This window comes from Tachypleus tridentatus, chromosome 13 (genome assembly GCF_004210375.1).
Source record: "Tachypleus tridentatus isolate NWPU-2018 chromosome 13, ASM421037v1, whole genome shotgun sequence".
Classification (NCBI taxonomy): domain Eukaryota; kingdom Metazoa; phylum Arthropoda; class Merostomata; order Xiphosura; family Limulidae; genus Tachypleus; species Tachypleus tridentatus.
In genome coordinates this window covers 87,251,480-87,279,419 of record NC_134837.1, presented here as the reverse complement: position 1 = coordinate 87,279,419, position 27,940 = coordinate 87,251,480, and the positions used below count along the sequence as shown (strand labels likewise).

Genomic DNA, 27,940 nt, shown 5'->3' with positions numbered 1-27,940 from the left:
TTGTTCATGTAATATTAACCCCAAATAAATTTGAAATTATAAAATGTGTATAATTAAAATGTACTTTATAAGCATCACATAAAGTTCCCTTAGTGAATTTTTGTACGTATGTATGTATAGATATATATAATTTATGTTTTATATACAAAACAATTCAGTTTTAAAACTCAGGAGTGCGCCCCCTATCAACACAAATTTTAAATTTCTTTAATTTACTTCGTAGTAACAAAATACGTAAATAAGCTAAATACAGTCCACATCACCATCTCGTTATGAAAGTTGTTGTTTTAGACAGAGATTTTCTCCTTAATTTTATATTTTGAAAGCATATTGGTTACTAAATATTTTACACGATGCTAAAATAAAAATCGAATACAGGAAGAGGGTTATTTATTTAATAAAAGCACTAAATTCACAATTTCTGTGAAAACTGATTTTATACCTTTGGTAGTTAGAAGTTTATTATCAGGGAATTATTATATAATTGCCATGGGCAACTGAAAATGTTTCCCCGTACTTTGAATTTCGCATTATTCTTTGACACATTCAAGATGGGAAATTCCGCCATCAGTTTTTCATTAAATTCTAAGAACTTACAAGTGAAAGCAACGAATAATACGTTGTGATATATCAACTACACTACATCTGACACATCCAATACGAAAGAGTTCTTTTAGCACACACACATTCCTTGAAGTATCACAATTTTCTCCCTCGTTTCAATTATGCTTATATTTCTTTGCCAATCAACTGGTGTTTAATCACGATAAACTACTTACGTTGACAGAGGTAGGATCGACAAACAAGGCAGACGAAAGCAGTAAAAGACAATATTTATCCGCTAGAAATACTGCATTGGCGTAGTATAAAAATTTGAAACCGAGACAATCAATATTTTCGTGTTTTTTTCATAAAATTAAACTGTCCTGTCCAAACGAGTATATTTGCTAGCTTTACTTCAAATACGAGATACTTTTTCACAATATCTTTAATATTTTAAGTCTGTATCTTTTTATTTATTTTTATAATCAGGCTTTTACCATACTTTTAGGGCCTATGGCAAGATGTATGTAACTTAACTTTTTAATGTTGTTTCAGTAAATATACACATGGATTTCTTGTTCAGTTGTAAATTTATCAAATTCCTCCCGTAAAAAACAGCCAAACAAATAATTATTGAATAAAATGTTTTGCTTTTTTTTATTGGGATAGCAAATGTAATATAAATCATGATTACTGTTAATCAAGTAAAACTTGGGTCAACACTTTTAACAATGAATTATTACAAGAGATGAAATATTTTAAACTATATTTCATGATGACATTTTTTTTACAATAACAATTCTGTTGGTGCTATTTTATATATTAAAAATCTTTTAATTCAGAGAAATCTAATTACAATCTTTTTTGCATTTAATCTGCACTTCCTACAGCTATAAATAAAAACTGGTTTATGCATTTATTTATAGACTAAACCTGTATAGTTGTATAATATATATTAGAATAATCCCTAGTTAATGGAAAAGCTATTGGTAATTCAAAATTTCTGCCTTTCTGAAACCCTTTTAACAAAAACATTTTTGCATTAAACCATTTTATTTCTCCAATTTTGTGTGTTTTATAATGCATCATGATTAGACTAGCAAAGTAATTCAACATTTATACTATCCCAATCATACTTTATATAATTTTTTTTTAAGATTTTAAACTTGCCTAGAGGGTAATGTTTAAGCAGAAATGTTTCTCCATATAGGATTTATATTTTTTTTAAACAATTACATAAAAATGAATTTTTATACAACTTTCTCAATGCTACTTTCGAGATAAAAAGTATTGCAGTTACATATTTCTGGGAAACAATCCTAAACAATAATTCGTTTTTATTAAAAAGAAAAAAAAATGGTAGTGTTTTCAGTTTATCTTAACTATCTGCATACAAGTCTTTTGTATCAGCATATTCTGTATTCAGTCTTTGTTTCACACTATTTAGAAAAACAATAGGGCTTATCAATATCTGGTGAATAAAAATACAAACACATAAGGCAGCAACCTTGAAAACAATGTTAAGTAAATTGTGATTTTGTAAAAGGAAACATTTATGTATAATACAACACTGTACATAACTGATAAGGCAGGCAGTAAAAAAATTGAAAGGTATTTTTCCATAAAAACACGAGTTCTACAAGAATTTAATATATCTAATATAGTTTATAAAAATGTTTATGTTTAAAAATACAACCATAAAACACAATTATTACAATCTTTCTGAAAGGTTGTACAAAGGGTCAAAATAACGAACCATGGATAATGTAATGCAATTATCAACCTAATTGTTGGTGGTTACAAATTTTCAAATATCTGCACAGAATATTCTGCATAGGCCATGAATATTAATTAATTAGAACATACAATAAGATATGGTGGTAGAAATGTGCTCTTTAATCTTTAAAATTGAGCTACTAGTTCAAGGATTCACTCTGCCTATTTAACTATCATAACTTCTTCTGTTATATACTTTTTTTGTATAACAAACTTTCCTATAAATTTAAACACCAGGAAAAGTAATTATCATTTGCCTAATTCAATTGGCTAATTTCATATCAACTATACAATGTGCTTATAATACATATTACAATGGTCTCTCTATTAAACATATTCTACCATAGAACAATAAAGCCCTACAATATTTACTCTGAATAATACACAAATACAAATACTTGAAAAATGAAGCAAACAATTTGTGTTCCAGTGCTTTGACATTTCCCCCCAAAAAAAAAAGTGGTTACACATTTTGCCAACATTCACATTTTATTATGTAAATATTTTTATAGTTTTATTAATCATAAAGAAGACAAAAACCAAAATATGGGTAATTATACATACCAGATAAGTTACAGAAAACTAAATATTAACCACAAAACCTAGAATTCAGATATGTTCCAGTTGTGTTTTGCTTTTTGCAAACAGCATCAGTGTAAAGCAATGGGTGCAAGCACTACTTCAGACAGTATTTTAATAATTGCATATCAAAATTTGCTAATAGAGTAACATGAAAACAACTAGCAACAATTTAACATAATACATTTATTAACCATAAAATGTAAAAACTAATGTTAAATTTTGAAACTTTTTTTATTGGTAAATGTTTTTGTTTAGTATCTTAACAAAATTTTAGATGTTATTGTATTAAAAAATTGGTAGATAAATATAATAAAACATTTCATAAACTACAACATTTCAGCTTCCTAGAGTTCAATTCAGTTAAGCCAAATAGAAAGACCATTGAAAACGTGATTACCCAAAACCCAGCGAATAAGATATAAATTTTTTTAATAATATATATTAAATGCTGATATACTTTACTTCATGGTTTTTGAAAGGGATAAAACTAATGTACAAAGCAAAAAATAACTTAGCACCGGGTATGTAAGCAAATAAATACATTACACTAATGTAACACAGTGGTGACCTAAAGAATCTACAGTAAAATAATTCAGCCTATCGTTTATAATCTTCAAATATCTGTTACCTGCAACACAAAATGACCAACCACTTAAAATACGCTATGCCCAATTAAAATTTTTGCAAGACTACATATAACCAATAATAATATTTAAACATTGTAACCTTGCACGTGAAAAGCATATTTAGTCACAAGAATACAAGATTATATATACATACATATTTCATATATCATTAAAAAAACAAACTTTGTAGTGAATGAGGTAAAGCAAACAAATATTTTCTATTCATGAAAGTAATTATTCTTTATTATAACACAACCTCATTCAGTTCTTGAACTCTTAAAAAGTTTTCCTCTTTACTGTAATGAAGTGCATACTAGGTAACATAAGGCACTTAACTGAGATGAGCTGCACTACATGGAGTCTACTACAGTACTGTAATAGCAGGAACAAAAATAATTGGAAAGGCCATTAGCATCAAGTGCTTAATACACTATTCAAAACCAATGTGAATCTCAATATAGAAGAAAGAGTCAAAGTTGAATAAGTCAGGAATTTTCATTTTTGATGGTTTTCCAACTTTATGTGTTACATGTTCTTCTTGGTTTGAAATATGTTAGTAATTACCAGTGGTTTCATAAAGCAATGTATTGCTCTAAAAAATATCTAAAATCTTCAACAAACAAAGCCCATTTCTTTTTGTGAAAATAAAATATTTACACTTTCTGTACTGCAAAAATATGAATTAAAAAAAAAAACTTAACCATCCATAAAGATACTTTAAGTTACAATTACCTTGCCATTTTATTGTTATAATGAATTTCAATGATTTCATACTAACCATTTTTAATTATTTTAATTTCAAAGTAGTCAACTTCTTCATTGCCATACCACAGTCATTTCCAGCAGTGTAAGTAACATTCTTAAATGTAATTAGCAAAAGCTCTATTTAAAAAGTTGAAAGTTTCAATATAAAAACTACCCAAATACCAATATATAAATCTTGCTGTTAAATAAACATACAAAAAGAACTAAATACACATTTTTAAAATATGTAATTAACTGATAAACTGTAATTACAAAATATGTATTACTACATACCCTGCAAATTTATTAATTTTAAGCAGACAAAAAAGTTCTGACTTTTCAGAAGACAAAAAATATACGACAGAAAATTTAATTACCCAGCAATTTCCAGAATCTATACACATGAAAGCCTATGTCCAAACTGGTACAAATATCAAATTATGTGAATTAATTTATTTTGGAGAAAATAAGACTTATCCAACTTGTACAGCATCATAAGATGGTCCAAACGTTACTTCATCTACCATCGTATGCATCAATCATCACTACTTCATTAAACACATCTCAATTGAAGATAGAACTGGACAACTTGTGTCTATTAACTACATAGTGGCATTACTGATTTGCATATAGTTTTTAATCTAAACATAATATTACATTATTTCCAACTCAATCCTGTATTTATATAAATAAAAACTCATGATCATAGAAAAATTACTTTGAAGTTAAAACTCATTTTAAAAGATGCATATTGTTAGGATGACAAGCAGCTTGATTAACTTGTGAATAAACCAAAATAATGAGATTATGTATTGCCAAAAAAGTCAAAATGGATAAATGAACAATAAATTTCATAAATTAAATAAGAACTTCAACATTTAAAAATGCCTTTATTCTTCAATTAAAACTGATGAATATCACTGATAGTATTAAAGACAAAATTGAATTAAAGGATAAATGTTGAGTATATCAAATTTTTTGTAGTTGTGGCTTGAATTATATTGGACAGACAAGTAAAAATTTGAAGTTTCACATTTATTAACATAAAACCTCCATCAAAAAATTAAAACTGGTGTTTTGGCCTTGGCAGAACTTGTGGCAAACCTTTTGCATAACATTGAATGGGATAAGATTCAAATACTCAAAGTTAAGCTAAAAAATTAATTAAACATAAAAGAATCTCCAGAAATTGTTAAACACAAAATTATTTTGAATAGAGATTTAGGCCTGATGCCACAGAAATGAATTTTTTTGGAAATTTATCCTATATGAAACATTGTACAATTACAAATTATAAACACACACACTTGTACAAAAATGAAATTTCTTGCACTTTTCGTTTGGTCTTTTCAAAATGGTGAAATTTTTCCACTGAATCATGTAGCGTTCTGATCATATACTTCACTTTTAATTTTATACAACAAATTAGTGTGCACTTTTAAATATTGAAATTCTTATTCATTTTATGAAATCTATGCACAACAATGCTTATACAATATACAGAACAGCAGGTTTTGTAACTTCAAGTTGTAACGAATGTTACATTCGCTATTATGAAAGTAAAGAGCAAATTAATACATTTACTTTACACTAAACAATATAACAATGTTAAGAAACTATGCTATACTATACATAGAATACGTTAAATCAAAGAATAACTATTAATGTTTTAGTTTTGACCACCAATTACAGCAAGTCTCGCTACTCACTCATCCCTGTACCTTATGAATGTAAAACTACAGTCATTTTCATTCAACATCATTTCATATATTTTTAATAACTAAATTTTAGTAGTGTACATTAAAATAATTCAATTCACTAAACAGATCACAGTGTAAATGTTAATTACCCTGTTTGATAGCTTTGTCACAATAAAATTACACTGAGATTTTCTACCACACTAGTTTGTTTTTTTTTGTTTTGCAATCAAGGAAATCTTAGTTCTGTAGCATTTTTCTGTTTTTTTAATTTTAGGAATACTCTTAGTTAAATGTTTAATTTCAAAACTTACTTTTCTATACAGTAATAAACTCGGGTTTTTGTAACAAAGTTTACACTACTTTAAAAACCTACTAAACACTAAGTTGTGTTAGCTTTATGCATCTTGATGTATAAAATGAAAATATAGTTGTGTGTGAAATGATACTGAAACTATGCCTTGAAGCTAATAACTGCTGCATGTACATATAGACTGGCTATGTTCTATCAGTATGATATATACATATATTATCAAATTAATGAAACTCAATTATTCATGTTTTATATTTATGGTACAACATACTATAATTATTACCACTTATAGTTATGCCAAATTATCAGTACAGATGTATGTATCAAAAATCCAATCAAACGTACTTCCTTATGAGAGTTAAAACTAACCTTCAATCAGAAGCAGTAGTTAATGCAAGGTGCATGAAGTTTCTTATATTTAAAAAACGAAAAGCTGCTGACAATTAACTTTTCAGTTCTGATAAATTACAATTGGTAGTGTAAGAAAAAAAGGCGTTCAAATTACAAATTCATCCTGACAATTGACGTAATGCAAAATATCATAAACAGCTTTTTAATGAGCTCTACAGTTCCCATTGATGAGATTAAGAGAGTAAGTGCACACTTTTAAAGCTCTTCTATTTACAGGATGGTTTTAGTGACCTTACCTGAACCATATAAATGCATTGATCACAGCTACAACACGGTAGGTATATTTAATACACTTTCAGTCTAATTTAAAACATATTCAAGTTTGTAGAATGAAAAAAAAAGTAGAAAACTTAAGATTTTTATAATCATAATTTACAAACACCTCAAGTTTTATCACTGACTGGCATGAGCCTAGTTTTACACAATAGCCTTACAATGGATTATCTAATGTTTAAATATTTGATTGTTAAAACCTATAATCAATGTGTCATAAAAATGAGCAACATTCAAAATGACAGAAAAGGTATCACTGAACTCATATTTACTACTTTGATTTATAAACTGAATCTCATGACCATTATGACATACAACCAAATTAATACACTAAAGCAAAATTACTTGATTAATGTATGTTAGGCTTAATTAATCACAGCTTTTTGCACGACATACACAAATTGGACAAGCCCAAGAGTGAAAAGATTGCCATTTTTTTCTTTTGACTTAAAAATTCTGGAAAAATTCATTCAGTGTTGATGATTATCCTAACCTTGGCTAATATATTGTATGTGAATTAGTTCACATATATACCCATAAGTATGTGAAAATTGAAAAACCTGATGAAAAGTAGAGCTATAATGACCTGGAAACCTCCACAAAATTATATGCATTATATGACCGACAATGACTGATACTGCTCATTTTGTTAACAAACTGATTAGGAAAGAACTTCAGGGCTTAGTAAAATTTTGTGGCATAAAGCATAAATATTATTTAATAAAGAAAAAGTTTAATTATGTCTGCTAAAGACAGTGATGTGGACTCATGATCTGGGTGATACACTTAATTAAGTGGATTAAACAGAGGATTTCTTCCACATCAACCTTTGACATTAAGAAAATACAAAATACTATGTAATACTAAATGTATAATGCATGACAGCTAATAAAATATTGACACTGCTTTTGTTGTTAATAAACAAGTCAGAAAAAGAAAATTCTTAAGTCTTAACATGCAAGTTTAACTGTGTCCATACTTACAAGGATTTTTTACTAAAAATTTATATATGCACAGAAAAAGATAAACTTGGCATTTCTGTAATTGATGGGAAAATAACAAAATAAACCACCACTAACAACTTTGAACATCATCAACTACTTGAATAATAGTAATATGTATGCACAAACCAGTGGTTTCCATATTGTGTTGTGGCAAGTTACTATGGGTGGTTTGAGAGTTTCAAAGAAATAATAATAAAGAAGAGTAAAAAACTCAGAAAGCAAACAAATATTGCATGTTTCAGCAAGAAAGTTGCACAAAAAATAAATAAATGGGTTACAGAGTTATCACTGAAAAACATTTGGAAAACACCAATATACATTGTATTAGCTCAATTTAAAATTCTTAAATATCAAAGTAAAAATTTGTTGGTAAGCAGGTTGTAAGTTGTTGATAATTCTCATGCTTATTTGACACCTTAAAAGTTGTTACTTGCTGATTATGCTTAAGATTTGACATCAAAATAAGCAAGGAAGAATGTTTAATAATGATATCCCACAGTATTAATTTTAATGTTGTGTATACTTAAGTTGTCTTTTGTGATTTTCTTGCAATGTATCTCTATTCAAGAATCGTAAATGTTATTATTCAATTTATTACCTAAGTGTTGCAATGAGTATGAAAGATACTTTGCAAATTTATAGCAAAACTACCTACATTCAGGATATGTCTCTGTTCAATCATTACCTGAAATTATAAACAAAACTGAATGTTTGAGTAACACCTTTAAGCATATTTGTAAGAAAATCTACTTCTCTTAATGCTATGCTCAATACACTAAAATACCTGAATGCAATATAAAAAAACACAAAAATACTTTCCAACCAGCAAAGAGCTAAGTAATTTTCCCTGTATTTTTAAATCAAGTTTCAGCTTTCGGGGGTGAGAATTTCAGATGACTTTAACCATAAAATAAATATTTCTTAAAATGCACCCTGGGAAATCTGTAAAGAACAATCATACTTGTCTAGAATGTAAGAAATAAAAGCATGAAATAATTTGACAAAAAAATTAATTTTCAAACACTGAAAACAATTTTAAAAAAACATTATCTTATACTTCCCACTGAAGTGCATCATTGAATTTTTGCTAACTTACTGTGTTTTGGTACCATCATAATAAATGCAAGAAATATCTAGTGCTTATATCTTTTAGAATTTGTGATTTTCTACATTGCAAAACATGAGGCACTGTAAGAACATTAATTGTATTAGCACAGCCATGTCTAACAATCTACCAATTTGTATTGCAAAATATTAGAATTCTTGAAATATTGTTTTTCACAAACTAATTACAAAAGAATAAAAGGTAGTAACTGTAAAGAACAGTAATAATATAATTTACAAAAACAACAGCTTTTTGATAAGTTCTGACAATGCTCCTTTTAAACAGTTGAGACTCCACGATTCTTAACATGCCATTGAAATTAAGGTATTACATACTTGAAACTAGCCTGGTGATTTTTCGTCACATTACCAATGCACACTACAATGCATCATCTTATATTACATGTAAATAAACAGGTTTAATGGTTAAATATTTAACATGCATGGAATGGCAGATGAGAAAGATAAAAAAAATCAACAAAAGAAGTACAGTCTGTAAGGAAATAAACACTGTAATAACTTTCACATAAACTTTAAATGGTCTATAATATAAAGCAAGACTTTAGTCTCCAATGAATAAAATATATAGAATCTGCATGATATATAACAAAGTTCACGTATATGTATTACTACATACTAAATAATCCTTGCAACATGCAGCCGTTTCTCAAAACAAGCCATCCTGATTTTCAATTCAGAACAAATGGATATTACCTCTCTTAAAAAGCATTTTAAGATTCACAGGTTTTTGAGAATTTCATCCATCCAAAAACAAACTTCATAACATCTTACATGAAATACTTTTCTTTTGCATACTAGTTTATCATTTGATAACAATATTCTTATTAAAAAAATTCTCAAACAAATATCAAACTGTTAAAAAATCTCTTAAAACCTTGTCCAGATTTATTTTCATTTTCAACCATCACCTCTTGTAATTAACCATTAGGTTTGTACTTAACCATTCTCTAAAAAATGATCTTACAGTTCCACTGTATGTGCAAAACTCAACATTGATTAGTGTTCCAAATATAGTTTCTAGTCAAGATGATTTTCAAAGTCTAAAAATCATTAATTGTTTTTGATCATGAAATGGGATGTAACCTCAAAGGTGCTTAAGAACAAAATTTAATGACATTCAGTATGCTTTACTCAGTAAAATTTCACTGAGGAAACCTCTAAATGGAAATAACCCATCCACATTTCATGCATTAGTACACTACCAAAATGTGATAATTATGTATTCAAACTATTAACATGTGTTTTGCTATGAGCATTTAAGTTACCCCTATTAGCAAAACCTTTTCCACACGTCTCACAAGTAAAGGGTTTTTCACCGGTATGAACACTCATGTGTCTTTTCACTGTAGATTTCTGTGAGAAGCACTTACCACATATCTCACAAGCAAATGGCTTTTCCCCTGTGTGGGTACGCATGTGTATTTTTGTACGTTCCTTATCAGCAAAGCGTTTTCCGCACACCTCACAAGGAAAAGGGCGTTCACCAGTGTGAGAACGCATATGCCTTGTAAGTGAGGTTTTTTGAGAGAAATGATGACCACAAAGATTGCAAGTGAAAGGTTTTTCTCCAGAATGTGAACGCATATGTAACTGATAAACATTTTTTGATGCTAGTTTTTTTCCACACAAGTTACACTGGAAGGGTTTTGCTGGATCACCAGAAAGAAGTGGTCCTGATACTAACTGACTTGTTACATTGTGAGACTGGGCAGAATGTAAGCTACAAGGTTTACCAGCTTTGCAAAGTTGACAGCACTTTTTGTCTACAATTTCTACTTTCCTTCCTGATATGGCTCCAACCAAGGAAGTAGATGCCATCCCAATAGCACTTGTTGAATTGGTTTTTGAAGTTGCAGTGGCAGTGCGACTATAGCATGCTGTAATCTGGTTAGAAGGCACAGTGGTGGCTTGTGTTATAGAAGGAGAGGAATGTTCTATTCGGGCACTGGTGCTAATCACTGCAAGTGGTATTGTTGGCAAACCAGAGAGTTCCTGAAGTTTAGAGGTATTTTGTAAAACTGGAGACTCAGGTGTTGAAAGGCTTTCAGAAGGAGAAGTTTCAGTATTACCAGATGGTTCTTCCTTTACAGAAACCTCTCCAAGGTGGAAGTTAACTTGTTCTGAATCAAATCCAGAAAGTGCTCGTTTTGATACAGAGGACAATCCTGAAACAACAGTAAATGGTGGTAAAGGTCCAGAACCAGCAGTACTTCCAGTAGGAGCTTCCTGTTTGAGAATAGAAATTAAACTTGGTAATGTTGGAAAGCTTGAGTAATGTGGACTGCTAGCTGAAGTAACTGTTGGAGAAGTTGCTTCTTGAGGTTCCTGTTTCACAGAAGTTCCAGAAAGTGAGGTAGGAAGAATCCCAGGCAACAAAAATGGTGATACATATGATAAATGTGAACTTGATAGACCAGGCTGTATCCCATGAATCAGTGGAACACTTGTAGTGGTTGTGGAACTTAATGAAGATGTTTTAGTCAGCGTCAAAGGGCATGTAGAAGCAGTAGAAGAAACCAGGCTAGACAAGAGGTAAGAAGACTGTGAAGCTAGACTAGAGAGTATGGATGGCAAAGCAGATGTGGATATCCCATGCATTGGGGAGGCTAGTGTTATACTGGGAGCATCAGATATATCATCAGTTTCATCATCTTCAGACTCACTTTTACCAAGAACTCCTGAAAAATCTCGCCCTTCAATCACAGACCCATATTTTGGAGAAGCATCAGACATATTAACATTTTCCTCTTGTGAAAGTAATGATGGAGGGCGATGTTCTTGAATTTCAGCAGCTTCATCAGATGCTGAAATAGGGGTGGAATGACTTGGTCCAACTGCAGTGATAACACCAGTAGGAACACCTAATATTGGCTTACAGAATGCTAATCTGGTTGATGAAGATGACACATTCATTTGGCCAACTTCTCTTCCAGCAGTCTGTGATGATATGCGAGAACTAACCATACTCAAAGTGGTGGTCCCCAAATCTAATGGTGTTAATAAAGGATTAGTTGAGGGAAGTACAATGGGATGACCATCATCATCAAACAGCAAAGGCCCTCGATGATCCATTCGTGGAAACCTATTGACAGAAGATGGTATATGCAGACCATGATCTTTAGTACTTGCTATTAAAATATTTCCACTATGTATTTTAGAAAAATCAGGTAGTGACATGATAACTGGTGCTGAATGTGAAGGAACTCGAGATGTAGCTGCTGATTCTACAACATCTGCTTCAGAAAATGAAGTGGACAAAGTTTGAAGTGAATCAACTGAATCACCAAAATAGTGCCCTGCAGTATCATTCTTGTTAGCCACCAGTGAAATAGGGTTCATAATGACATCTGCTTCAGATCTACTAACAGTTGAAAGACACAGTGCTTCTGCATGATGAGGATCATGGGTGTGTGACAGGTCAATACTGGAAGATTCAAGAGAAGGTGGCTTGTAACCTTTTTTTACTAAGGACGCAAATCGTGGTTGTATAATTGTTGAGACAGGGGGCAATCTCTGCAATTTAGAACTACCAGAATATGTTGATGATGATTCATCAATAACTTCAGGTGCTTCCTGTGAGCCATGAGACTGAAAGCTGCTGAGGTTTGAAGTATCTTGTGTAAGAAGCTGATTATGTCTACTTATTACTCTGTTGGATGAAAGAATAATATGTGAATCAGAAAGCTGCAAAGAAGCAGTATTACTTAGATCTTTTTCATGTTTACTTTGTGATCCAGTATTGTCAGAAGATACTGTAAGTGACAAAGGGTTTTTTCTCTCAACATCAGTGTGATTTAACAACCTCTCCTTTGCTGGAGAACTATGAGAAACATGCGATAAGTCACTTGGCTCTACATCCTTCTGTAGAAAAAAAGCAGAATTTGGTGAGTTACAGGGCTTTTCTATGCCATACCCACTGATGTCACTATCTTGGGGTTCTACTGTAGAGGAGCTACATCTATAGGAAGATAATACAGTTCTTCTTTCCACCGATATTTTTGGCCTAGGTTTATCTGCTATAAAACTAGTTTCAGAACTAGTTTCACGATGAGAGTCTAAAATCATATCACCTTGTTCACTTGAAGTGCTCTGTGACAAATCCTGGTTAGCATCAGATACATCATCACATGAACTCTGGGGGGTAAATAATGGAGCTGATGTTGCCAAGGTTCCATCATTCACAATGAAAACACTTTTGCCAGAATTGGTGGTCACCACAGGAGAATGGGCATCATCCATCATCATTGCATTTACATTTCATTTATTATTATCAACCCAAGTGTTGAAAAAGGTGTACTATGTTCTAGAAGTCCATTTCCTTCCTAGAAAATTTCAATAAAAATACAAACATTTAACTGAAACTAAAGCCAAATATACAAACAGAATAATGATTATTGTAATAAGTAGCACTACCATAATGTAGACATTTCAGTTTTTATAATACATGCACTATGCAAATTTTACACAATGGTTTGACAATATGTAACATTTTTTTCATAAAGTTTTTATTAAACATATATTTGAATATTTCATTGTTCATTGCACACATTTCTTAAGATCTGATTCTGAATGAAAATTTTTCACAATAAAAAATGAAAGAAATATTTTAAAGAAATTATCTATATCTTTACATGCTTGCAAAAATTACCGATAATTGGTGTTGTAATATATGCACTGTAATATGAAACATGCATATATTTGATATTCATATTAAATAACAAAATTATATCATGTGAAACTGAAAACTGTAGTTTTGGGTTAAAGGGATACACAAATGCCAAAACTTTCATATATATACCTAAACTCATACAAGCAAAAACTGTTTCTAGTTACCAAGTTTGCATCCAAATGTCTGAACAAAAACTGTTCTTCTGATTTTCTTTTTGTTATTATTCTTACTAACAATGGTGTTTTGAAGAACAAATTTCCAAACAAATTCTAACTATTATTCCAAATATTCTGTAGCACAGATGTAAACTGATATTCAAAAGTTTAGAAGTACCTGCAAAATGTACATACAAGAAGTATACTGCAGAAAATAATTTTAAGTTCAGGTGATAAAGGAAAGAAACATGAATAAATGAATAACATATATTCACAATAACATGCTATATATTTTAACTGGTGGTCAGCTTACAATTTTTTGCAGTCTCTCACTGGCTGCTAGAGTAAACAGCTTTCCTACTAATATCCATATAGGACAAAGGCAATGAAAATATTGATTTACTGCTCAAATTCAGACAAAACATTAAAATGCAGTGTACTATAATTCAATATTGCATGCTTCACCGATTACTGCAAAATAACATTTACATGGGATAAAAACTTCTAGTTTGTACCATCTGCATTATCCCTTGATGTAGCTCTAAACGAAAGTGGGAAAAACACCATAGGGTACTTGTGCATCGAGGATGAGAATGCATTGAAGTCAATGTTTTCACCTTCAATCTTAAATATAAATACAGCTGAGTGCAAAACTGAAACCTTGGTAACATATGAAGAATGCAGTTAAAGTTGGAAATACATTTTTGTTTTTAGCATCATATTTGCCTTTCACAAGAGTAAACCTCAACTGCTGAGACAGTTTGATAAACCAACTAGACTCTTGCAATAAATTTTAATATAACTGCATCACAAAAGGTATTAGCCAGAAGCATAGAGATTAATAACTTTTAAAAATGTACTTAAGATTTCTTCAGTTAATTTTGCATACAGTCACAAAAAATAAGAAACTGTGGACAACTAAAAGAGAACATGCACACTTCCAGGGTTGATAAACCAACTAGAATGTTCAAATAAATTTTAAAATATAAAATAACAGTAAATAATTTACACTTCTTATCTTTACCAACTTTTTAAAAGAAAGCATGATTATATTTATCTATAACTTAGAAAAATTCATAGGATAATACATCAAAGCCACATACACCAGTATTCTCAGATTTATGCACCACGTATGTTAAAGATAACATCTTGTGATTCTGTCTTCAAAAATGAAGTATCATTAAACTTGATGATGCATAGTTAACTTCTAATGTACATGAAGGATACACAACAGTAAAATAAAAGGTGTAAAACAAATAATACCATTACAGTAAGGCAGCATTATCTACTAGCTAATACTACTACTATTTACTAGCAGAGAAATCAAGTGAGAGATGATACACCACTTTCTAAAGATGCAATATTTGTACATTTTGTGGTAAACAATCAACACTATAAAAGCCAGTTTTATTTATTAATGCAAATGAAAATTACATGATAAATATTCCAAAGATTAGGTTAAAAAATAACAGGTCAGTAAAACTGACTTTAGACAATGAAAATACATTAAATATTAAAAAAATAAATACTAATACTATGCTGCATTATTAAATCAGATTATCTTTTGTATTGAAACTCTCACATATTATTCATGTTTGTCATTTCAACATTGTTTTGTACATGACAGGAAAATAATTCACTGTTGCTATTGAAAATACTGGCTTTTTCATTATTCATTATTAACACTTCTGTATCAATTGTTCATTCAAGTCAATAACTGAAGACAATATCTGTGTTTCAACCCCTAACATTCTATAAATAGCTTAGAAATCACAGTACTCTTAAAAAGCTTATTTAACTGAAAATCTCATTGATAACAGAAGGTGCAGCCTTTCTTAACCAATGCAACCTACTTCAGCCATAAATACTACAAATGTGAAGAAAGCCAATCATTAGCACCAAGTTATTTCTATATGTAATATTCCAAAGTTAATGCCCTCAAAACAGCCACTCTAAATAAGATCTAGCTCATATGCATTGGTGGTACATTTGTAACATAGCCAAACACTGTAGACCAGATTAAATAATTAATGAACCAAACACACCATCCCAGGATACAATTCACAATGAAAATAGAAAATCAACAACATATTTCTTGACCAGAGGTCATGTTAACCTAAAAATCTGCATCACTGACACAAAATAAATCAACTGGACAGAAAAAAAGTTTATTCACAAGAAACATAAAAAAGAGAAAATAATTTAATAGTAACATACATTTTAACTACTTTCAGATCAGGAATATGCTATTTATATCACCTAATTTTGTCATAATATTGTAAATAACCAAGCTACATGAAACAGAATCATATTACTAAATACATAAGTATTATCTACTTTAGTGGTTCCCAACCTTTTTTATGCCCTGCACTCCTAAATAATTTTAATATGTTCTCTCACCCCTCACAGTAATTATTTATTTAAGAATAAAGATGAAGGTGGCCAAAACGTTATCCCACACCCCCTGGAACACTATCTCGCATCCCTGGTTGGGAACCACTGATCTACTTTGATCTCAGAGTGCTGGTAGGAATGGAGAATTTTGATATAAATGGAAATAACTAAAATATGGTTAAATGTCAATTATTCTAATGACAGAAATGTCTTTGAAATAAGGGTTTATAGGCTATTTAACAGGAATAGAGCACTAAAGAAAGGGGAGAAGTAGCTTTATATGTAAATTGTGAATTACATCCTACTGAAGTTGAGAATATAAAAGATAATAGCAAGAAATTTGAATCCATTTGGGTTTCTATTTGTAAATATAAAAGGAAAAAAAAGTTTGTTACACACCACCAGAAAATACTGATGAAATTGAGAAAAAATTTACAGTGAGATTAAGATTTTAGCTCTTAATGAGATGATAATTATGGGTAATTCTAACCTGGGAAATTTAAGAGACAATTCACAAAGGAGAAAGGTTTTGGAAACTATTCATAACTATTTTATTTACCAACTGGTCAAGGAACTTGTTAAAAACAATGCCATTTTAGATTTATTGTTAAACTATGATACAGAAATGAGTGAAGGCATGGAAACTGAGGAAATATGTGTACAAGTTATAATTGGGTTTGACATTTTGCTGCATATGGAAATAATGGTATTTTGGTGACAAATGTCAAAAAAGCAATCTCTGAAAGGATACAAGAATTACCTGTTGGAAATTAGACAGCTGAGTTATGTGAAGACACTTATCAAAAATGGAAAACTTTTTAAAGTAAAAGTTTAATATTCAAGATAAACATTTTTAGAGAGAAAAAGGGTGGCTGCAAGAAAAAAACCTGTTTGGCTCACATAAAGTATAATGGACAAAATTAAAAAAAAAACATCACAAATTCAAGTAATTTAAACTGAATGGTATAATGGAAAATTCAGAAGATTACAGAAGACCAAGAAATTGAGACATAAAAAAATACTAAAAGAGTAAAAATTAATAAAGATTTCTTTAAAAACATTAAGTCAGGCCTAGAAAAAATACTTTCATACCTAGAAGCCAGTTGTGAGTAACTTCACTATGGTTTGCATCTGGAAATGAGGGCTACAAACTAGTGCCTCCATTATCTGTAATCCTCAATTATCAGCAATTTTTTTCTTTTCCTCATATTTGCACAAAGTAATTGTGCTATTACAATTCTAGTTAAACTTTTACACGTCTTGGAGAAATTATTGCTCAGAAATTAATTTTGGTTGTAAAAGTTTAGACATTGCATGATATTCAGGGGTTGTGTGTGCAGTATCTGGCATGCATTCAAATCATAAGTCTGTCGCTTTTGTTTTTAGATGTTAAGACAGTAATACAAAATATTTGTAACTTAGTTAATTTTATCTGATCAGTGATTAAAAATGCAGTATGCAAAAACATAAAGATACATATTAAGATTTCACTCAACTTAAGCCCACTATTGTATGCTACATGGCAAGCATCCTTGAACCATACATGCATATTCAGGTTGTACTGCCCAATTACACATTGTCCACTTACCTACAGATAATTATCTTTAGTCTGTTTTAGCAAAGGCTTTTAAACCAACAGATTTGTACTCATTTATCACAAGTTCCACAGAAAAAGTGATTAAATTTAGGAGCTATTTATGCCTATTTTAACAATTAAGTTCAACTAAAACAGAAACAGGTGGTTAGAAGAGTAAGTATTATAGGAGAAATGCAATTGGATTTATGTCACTCATTAAGTTTGGAAAAGTCAAGCATGATCTACATTTGGCTTTTATGAGTCTGACGACTTTTATATATTTTTGTGATAATGTGATTAAATAATGGTAAAAAGATTATAATTTAAAATAAGGGCCTTAAATACATGGAAAACTGATTTTGATTAAACAGTACGCTAACCAATAAGATACTTCAGTGCCTCAATTAATTATTTCTACTATATGCTGGTAGCTTCCTTGGACCAGCACAAACAATTAAGCCACCTGTGTATATTTATTTTCACTGGAACAAGTGCATGTTGACAATCCTGATATCAATAACCACTTGATAGTGTTGCCTGAACTACGTGCCTTTGGTACAATCCAAGTCTAAACATGTGCATTGATTGGTTTAACTGAGAGAAAGAAGAAAAACAAAATGGTGCAAAATTAGTAATATGTTCCACAACCAGTTTTATTCTTGAAAAAAAACACATAGTGCTGAGTCTACTATTGGAATCCTAAAAACAAAGTTTGGTTTAGGACTCAAAGAATACAAAAGGACTTCCAAGAATCTAGACATGTTCTAGATTTGAGTTTTATTTCACAAAACCCTTTGCATTAATAAAAATGGAAGAAAATACCATGTACCACAAAGAAATTTTAAGTTGCAATGATAACATGGTACCAAGGATTTGTTGAGGTCAGAATTACGAGTAACAAAATATTAGGGGTAGAATCTTTGAGAGATGATAAAGAAAGACTCGTATCTGATGATTATGAAATGGTTTGGTAAATAAATTCAGTTTTTTCTTCAGCTTTACTACTGAATATTTATGCTATATTTTTCATCTTGAATTGACAGATGGGAATAAGACTGTATAAGATGACCACATAAATTTTGAGCTTAAGAAAACACTGGGATGTTCAATGATAAGACTCTTAAACCAGATAATATTTCCCTAAGGGTTTTGAAGGAGTTTAAGGATTGAATAGAAAAGCCACTTTCTACTACTTTTCGTAAGTTCTTGAAATGGAGGGAAAAAGTGTTAGAGAACTAGAAGTTGGCAAATGTTTCTCCTTTTAAAAGTGAGGTGATAAAATCTATTTTAGTAATTATAAGCTTATTAGTCTTACATCAGTTGTGGGAAAGTTTTGTAAAGTTTGATAAAAGATGCTTTACAAGTCATTTAAAAAGGTCTATAAAGTTTTACTGCACAGTCAACAAGGTTTCACTAAGGGAAAATCATGCCTTAGAAGTCTTCTGACATTCTTCAAAAAGGTACTGCTTATGTAGATGAAGGTAAAAGTTTAGATGTATTTGGATTTTCAAAATGCATTCCACAAAGTGCCACATAAAAAGCTTGTGGGGGATAGGTTGGCTAATTAGACAGAAGAATGGCTGGATGGAAGCAAGCAGAGGGTTGTTATGAATGGAGTTCAGATACTGTAGATTAATGTCACGATGGAGATACCTCAAACCTCAGTCTTAGGGCTTTTCTATATTTGATTTACATCAAGAACACAAATGAAGGAATGGTGAATAAATTATTTAACTTTGTTGATGATATTACAGACTTGGGTGTTCTGATTGTGAAGATAATGCTGCTGCTTTAAAAAAAAATTTAGATAACTTTGTGATTTGGGAAAATATATGATGAATGAGTCTTAATTATAATAAATACAAGGTAATGCATGTGCATTATCATAATTTGAATTATAAGTATAATTTGGATGGGAATAACTTCGATAGTATTATGAAAGAAAGGGATCTTGGAATAATGGTTGATAAAAATCTTAAGCCATTCAAGTATTGTGTTCAGTCTTAGGCTCCTTTCCTTAGAAAAAACACTGAATAGTTAAAAATGGTTCACAGAAGGGTTAATAGTATGTATGTACTCTCTTATAGTAAAGCCACATCAGGCTATCTGCTGAGTTCACCAAGAGGAATCAAACCCCTGATATTAGCATTGTTAACTCTAATTGTTACAATTGTACCAACTCTAATTGGTACAGCATTGTAACTGCTGTACCAGCAGAGGACAAAGGGTTAATAAAATGATGTCTGTGATGGAGGGGTTGTCATATGAGGAGAGAGTGAGATCTCCCGAACTGTTTTCTCTTGAAAAAAAAAAAAGTGTTAAAGATCTGACAGAACAGAAGTGTTTAATATTTTTAAGGAATTGGTAGTGTTGATACATCATCTTTTTTGATACTTAATGGTGAGTATGGTAGGATGTGAGGAGACAATTTTGGACCAAGATAATTTTATTTTTCTAACAGGATGATTGGCCTTTGAAAAAAGTTACCTTCAGATATTATGGAGACAGTAAATTTAAATGAGTTAAAGAAAAAGCTTGATAACTACATGAATGATATGGTCTGTCTTTGAGGTTTTTCTTTTATTATTTTATAGTCTCAATCTAGTTTACAGGTTGGAACAGCCTAAATGGCCCAACAGGTTCCTTGTTGTCCTTAAAGATTAAGACATTTTCCACTGTAATAGTGTTAAACTGTGTAATTATATTTTACACTCTTTCAAAATAAATTTATTATTAAAAAGGAATGAAAATATTTATCAAGAGAATAAAATCATAATGTCATTAATTTTGTAGTTTAGTTACAATATTTTTGTTTTACTTAAGCCACTAAAGTTCTATAACTCATACAACTGAAACTTTATAATTCAGTATTTACTTTTTATTCAAGTCTGAATCCAAATAAAAAAGAAATCTAGCTTAAAGTATCAGGAAATGAAAAATGCTTCAATAAAAACCAGTTGTAGAACTTGTATGAATTAGACTTGGTTTTTCTAAATTCACTAAAACACCATTAATATTTTTTTTATGGAAAGAACATTTTTGCAAGTTACAATAGTTTATTGTAGGGCACATCATGATGAAGCATAAATCTTGACTGATACATGTTCAGTTTGATCACATTTTGATAGCTATCAGATTCATGCCAAAAGGTCATGGAATTACATATAACCATCTTTACATAAGAACAAGATTCTCTTAACTTTGTGTACAGAATTGGGAATTGATAGTTAAGTATCTGAATGCAGCTCCAGAAAGACAAACCAGGAATATTTTGACATGCAAATTTTGGATTGCATGAATTAAAAATGCTAGTGCAAATATTACTCGCTGTTGTGATTACCAAGATATATAACTAATGTACTATTTAAATTTATAGGAAATCCACAGATAGAGTTAAAGAATCTCAACTGCAAATAAAATCATCTCTCTAATGTAAAAATAACAGCCATCATAGATTTCCTAGTTTCAAGAATGTCAAGATCTGTAACACTGAAAAAACTAAACAAAACAAAGAAAAAAATTAAAATCCTCCTTAACAATGGACACTCAGAACACTTGATAAAGGAAATAACATTATGAAAACACAGCCACATTATTCTATACCAGATGCCTCTCAAAACAAACAGAAGTTACCTAAATAGCATAGAATTAAAACAGTATTCAGAAGCCAACTTACAATATGATTACAATTAGTACACAATAAACCACCTAAAGGCATAATGGAAAAAACTTTGTGCATCTCTTGTGAATGAAGATTTCAGTACATTGGAGAAACAAAATCAATAGACAGAATTCAATGGATATACCTGATGTGACAATACCAATCCACCTACAATAGTTAAAATACTACAATAACAGGATATGAAAAGAAATATATACATATGTCTAATAATACAATAAGCTGACCTAGCAAAGAAGTCAACAAAACATGGATATCTCTTTTGAAAATATTCAATATTTGATTAAATTTCTAATAAAACCTCAGTTGAAGGGAAAAGGAACCAGGATCCCAGTCACTACCACCATAAAAATAATCCTCCTTAGGACTTTCTATAGCTGACAGCAAATTAGCAACCATATAATAGACTACTTAGAAATTATTAATTATAAAAAAGTGAAGAATTAATGATCAAACTCAGCTGACTAAAAACATAGTAATTATGAAATAGTAATATTTTTGCATTTTTCTTTTGAAATATTGGGAATCGAGCAGTTTTGATTTGGTTAGATCCAATGCTAGAAAGAAAATTGATGTAAACACAGCTGAAAATAAATATAATGAAGGCATACTGCATATTAGGTTATGTAATAATTCTCACAGAAAAATAATTACATAATACACACACACAAAAACAAACAAGATTACAAAATACCATAAAAAAAAAAAAGAAGAGGAGAATAAGAACTGCTTGCAAGTTTTAGCAACCCAGAGAAAGAGCAAAGACTAATTATCTGTCACAATGCATAATGTTTGTTTCTTTAGTCAGATATGGATAACTGTGTTGTGTGTGTCTATATACACACATGCACACACATGTATATTCTTTTGGACATCTAAAATGTTAGAAGAATTGTGTACGTGCATTTCAGGTTCTAGGGAAGAATAATCTTGGTACAGGCCTACTAATGTTCTTTGTTATTACCAATCTTATTTTAGTTTGATAACATCTGCAGACATTAAGCATAGAAAAAAACAAAAATATCACCATGAGTATATATTTCTAAGTACATTTCAAAATGTAACAGAACCAAACTATTCAGGTTTATAATAATGCTGGTAAGTGTACATCTACGATAACTTAGTGGGATATAAAATTATACAGTTCATACAAAACAGGTTGAAAGGAAAACATTAAAGTATACACTTTTTTATTCTTTCTAATGTAAAACCCCGATACTATTTCAATCGCAAAACAGAAATTTGGTTATTGAGAAGCAATATGATCCATAAACCAAACTATTTAATGTCAAAACATTCATTCTCCTAAAATATCAAAATTATAACTTATATCTATGGCAAAAGCAATTCAAGAAGTTTTAAATAAAATACAATAAAACCTGTCTAAGCTGGAAACTGCATAGGGCAAAACCTGTGCAAGCCAGAAATATAAAAATTTTGCAGCATTATCTTAAGATTGCTCTTATAAAAGGCTCTCTATATGGCAGAACCTGTGTAACGTGGACAGAAAACTATCTTTCACCTACCTTATCTATCAACAAGTAGGATTCAAACCTGAGTAAAGCAGAAAAAGTGTTTTTGATTAAATATTAATTTCTTATTCAATTAATAATTTCTTTAAATAATAATAAATTCTCAAACATTTTGTCACAGTAAGTATAGATTAAATATATTCTTTTTTTCTGCCATCATTATTTTTGCAGTTAAATTACATTCATGATTTGTAAAAATATGTCTTAAGTGCAAAATTCTACTCTTTAAATAATTCTCACAAAAAATAAATTCCTATCTTCCATAATTTTAAAATGTAGGGATAATTTACAGTGTGTAATAGTTAAAAGTAAAAATCTGTGCTGTTTCAAAAATTTAAGAAAGAATCAACTTCCTGTAGGATGGAAAGCAAATAATAAAGCATGGATGGCAAGTGCTATATTCAAGGAATTTTTGCATAAATTAAGAATGGAACAAGAAAATTGAAATATTCTACTTTTCCTAGTTAACACAACTTGGCACCCATAAGTTCAACTTTCAAATGTTCATTTAGTCTTTCTACCTCCATGTACTACATCAGTTCTACAGCCACTAGAGAATGAAATTATACAATGTATAAAATTGAAATACAGTAAACTGATGTTTCAGCATATTATTGCAATATGGATGACTACAAGAGAGCATCTGAAATGACCATGAAAATTGACATGTTAGATGCAATTGCATTTTTAAGTCATTCAATCAAATGCATAATAAAGAGCTTTCAAAACTGTGGATTTATTCTTGATAATGACAGAGATTGTAAAGCAGTTGTTTGTTAAGATGATTCTAGTGAAATCTAAAGTTGGAGAAGATTGATGCAGATGATTCTGTAAGCACAGAAAGTTTTGTGAACGTTGACAAGAATGTTTTAACAGAAACTGATGAAATTGATTTAAAATCTATAATAGAATTGCAACATGATAACAGTGTGAGAGATTCAGAAGATGAACAAAATGGAAAAGATAGTGAGGAAATAGAAATTCCTACTTCATTTCAAGTGTTAAGTTATATTAACTCTATCAAATTGTATGCAAAAATGAAGGGGTAAAAGTGAACTTCATGAAAAGGCCATAGAATTGGTGTTCTCTTCTCACCACATAAGAAAGTCCATTAAAAAAATGAAACAGTTGAAACTGGACACTTTCTTCAAATAAACTTGATTAAGATTTTGTGTACTTAGGTATATTTTGTATTTCTATTTTTGTTCTTATTCTAATAAATATAGCATAAACAGTATAACTTTATTCCCAAATGTCTTACTTCTCTTGAGTCAAGCAAGTATATCATTCCACTTAAAAATTATATATAATTAAGGAAATGCATGTTCACTATGTCTGAGCCAGAGAACCTGTTTGAGCTAGAAATTTTACTCAGTCCAGTGTGATTCTGCCTTAGGTTTTACTGTATTATAAACATACTTTTGCTTCTTCTAGATACATTTTGTCTAAAAGCTAATTTCAGTTTGCATATCAATCACTACAATCTGAACATTTCAAAAGTAAAATAATGGAATAAAGGTCATCCATAGCAAAAAAAAATGTATAATACAGGGTGTTCGGAAAGTCACTGTGCACTTATATATTTATTAACAGACAAAAACTGCACAGTGACTTTCCGAACAACCTGTATATATTATAGAAAGAAATCACTGCATTTTTGGATGACCAAAAATTCAACATCATCCTCATGACTGTTATAACCTGAGAGTTTCAGAAAGTATCACTTTAAAAACTATTATCAAAATCTTAATACCCAGTAACACATTTTCTTTACTGAATTTTATCTTTGAGGAAGTGATATGTTACAGTCATATGGTTTGATTATGCAGAATTTACAAGCACATCAAATCATCAACTGCTTATATATTCTTCACTTTAAATATTATATTTATTTTGATTTCAATCTACCAATATTAATTTCATATTACAAACAATACTTCAAAACTTTTACCAAATTAGTATTCTTATAAATTGTGACATCTGAGCTTTCCAGACTACATGAAATACATCCATACCTATAACATTTGAGTTCATAACTTACCAAGAGCATAAAACCATTATATGTTACCTCATACTACATAACTGTACAATTAAATCACAATTCAGCTAGCTTTAGTTCCAATTTTTATACTTACCTGCTTGGAGGGGATATTTTTTGTATATTGTATAGGTGTGTGCCAAGTAATATAACATACAAATATACGTGACTTGTTTTTAAGTAAGGCTACTCCTGTGAGAACCAAACAAGTTTATCACATCTAAACTAGGGCTCTAAAGAAAAGTGTTTTGGTTAAATACTGAATAATCAGCAAAGACCTTCTACTGAATATATACATATTCAGTCACCAATAAGTCTCTATTTATTTAAACAAATATTTCAGTTACTTTCAAATAGCACTGGAAATTTTGATACAGGACATATAAGTAAATACAAGGTTTTGTTCAAAAGTAAATCAATTACACTAATTAGAGTTCAATAATAACACTTTATCAAAGAATCATACAGTAGTTTCTTGTGAACAGTCATGTTGTAATTGGCACACAGCTGAAAGAGGTTCATAGACAGAATAGTCAAGAGTTGTCCAATAGTTCTTGAAATCTCAAATTACAAAAATATGTACATTATAATAAATCAGTAAATATTGTCTTAGCAACAGGTAAACAAGACATACACAAATATGTCATCTGCACATGCTTATTTCTTAGGAATGACATACTGGAGATGCATATCAGTGGTAAGAGTGACTAAATGAGAATCTACAAGTTCGTTGATTGCCATGATTGATTTAAAATGTAGTCCTGTGTCACACTGCAATGAAGTATTTTTTGTGATTTTTATATGGAATCTTACAGCAAAATTTACTACTCCACAATAAAGAGAAATTAGTTTTTACTACCCCCATGGAAAATAAATATGCTCAAGACTAAAAACCTTTAACAAATTTTCAAATCTATTGGATTTAAAAATGAAGATGAAAATGTGGCTAATTTCTAGTGTTGACTAAACAAACACAAATGGAGTTTTTCCAACCTAAGAAAACAGGCAAAGCTTGCTAAAAGATTAATCATTGGACTCATTAGTAATTTTTCCACACAACATTTTGAATAATTAAAAATAGTAATATATGGAAACATTAATTCTGATTTGATTATATTTTGGGGGTCAGGATACTGAGTTGTATTCAATTGAGTTCAATAAAGTTGAACAACCTTGAATTCACTGAAAACATAACATTACTTTGATTACTTGAATAGCTGTAATAATCAGAAACCTATTTTGATTAGTTGATAGTTTTCATGAAATTGATAGATTAGTCATAATTTTGATTAATGTACAAGACACTATCAATGTAATCACTGCTCATAGATATTCTATTAAACTACCCATCTTTGGTTTTGGTAAACAATAATATGATAATTTAGCTCTCTCTCTCTCTCATGCCTTCAATTTAAATTTATTTCTTTAAATTAAATAGTAACATACTTTCCTAAAGTTTAACTTGCAACACAGAGGCATTTTAAACACTAACTACTTGATTCAGTTTTCTCAGAGGGCCCATCACTACTGATCAATTATATGTATAGAAGTTTTTTCAGCATTACTTTAGAGGCCCACAATAGAAGGGACATGTTGGTGCATTGCCCTAATCATAACTACATTAACTATGCCACTGCTGCAATATTGAAAATTATTTAATAAACCTCTTATTAAGTTCCTAATAACTTACAGAAATAACCATCAAGTAAAGACATTGTCCTTTGTCTATGCACTTATTTAACTTTAAAATGTTTTAAAGTTAAATACAGATTTGTTTTCACTGGGTACTATGCACTGTTTCCAGTCCTTTTCTATCTCAAACTCAGTGTAATAAAACTCAGAATTAGTTCATAATAAACAGCTTGTTAAATCTCTTGTTATTTTGGTAACTTATCTTGTGCCTATACATTAAGATGGTTTAACCTAAAAATGCCACTAAAGGTAAAGTGACCAGATTTAACCAAAGTAAACACGTCTAAAGAAGGAGACCTAACTGATGAATAAAAAATTGGTTGCATAAAAAAACACATTTATACTTTATTAGATATTATTTTAAGAAATCATGTGTGTTTTGGAAACAAGCAATGGAAGAGAATGGCATGGTAAATACATACAGTCTAATCATTTTTCACAGTTATAATTAACATAGAGATGAGAATTATTCAAAAAAATTGTGTGAAAAAATTACAAAATTTTGTTTAAATATTGATTAAATAATAGTATGTCCTAAGTGAAATGTTTTAGTAAAACCTATATATAGCTCCAGTATAAGCTGCAAACAAATTGTCAAAGATGTTTTAAACATTTAGTGCATATCCCATAACTAATTTCATATTGTTTGATCAGTTGTGTACTGATTGTTGATGTATATTTCAATGACTTCATGGTATAAAATGTTAAATGTGTTTTAATGAGACAAAACAAGTTAATTTCATATTATTACATCATCAACAAATATGCAAATATCTATGTATTTGAATGTTAGTATAATAATAACAATAATGAAGGATATTATATGAGGACAGCATAAATATTATGTGTAGTCATACTACGGTATTGCTTACCAGTATTAACTTTGATAATGTGGGATATTTAAGTTCATTATCTCCCAAAGCAGAACATTTTCATATCCCATAAAGATTCTGGGGAGCAGCCAGCTTGAAAATGGGAAGTCTGGTCACATTAACAAAGGGGGTCATCTGGTCTTTCAATTATGTTCCTAGACCCCAAACTCAAGCAAATGGAAAGTAAAATCCAATCCACCTTTTATTTTTCAAGAAATCATCAATTCCTCCTCTTAAAC

General features: G+C 30.1%; 2 protein-coding genes across 2 annotated transcripts in view; both read right to left on the bottom strand.

Annotated features, from left to right (window-relative positions):
* LOC143240730 (proton channel OtopLc-like) overlaps nt 1-27,940 on the bottom strand; it is a 48,904-nt gene that overhangs the window by 19,758 nt on the left and 1,206 nt on the right. The window lies entirely within an intron of this gene.
* LOC143240729 (uncharacterized) lies at nt 1,177-27,940 on the bottom strand. The gene is made up of 2 exons (XM_076483658.1): nt 27,702-27,940; nt 1,177-13,416 (listed from the first exon to the last, which is right to left on the bottom strand). The coding sequence occupies exon 2, from the start codon at nt 13,337-13,339 to the stop codon at nt 10,310-10,312; it is 3,030 nt and encodes a 1,009-aa protein (XP_076339773.1). The 5' UTR covers nt 13,340-13,416; nt 27,702-27,940; the 3' UTR covers nt 1,177-10,309.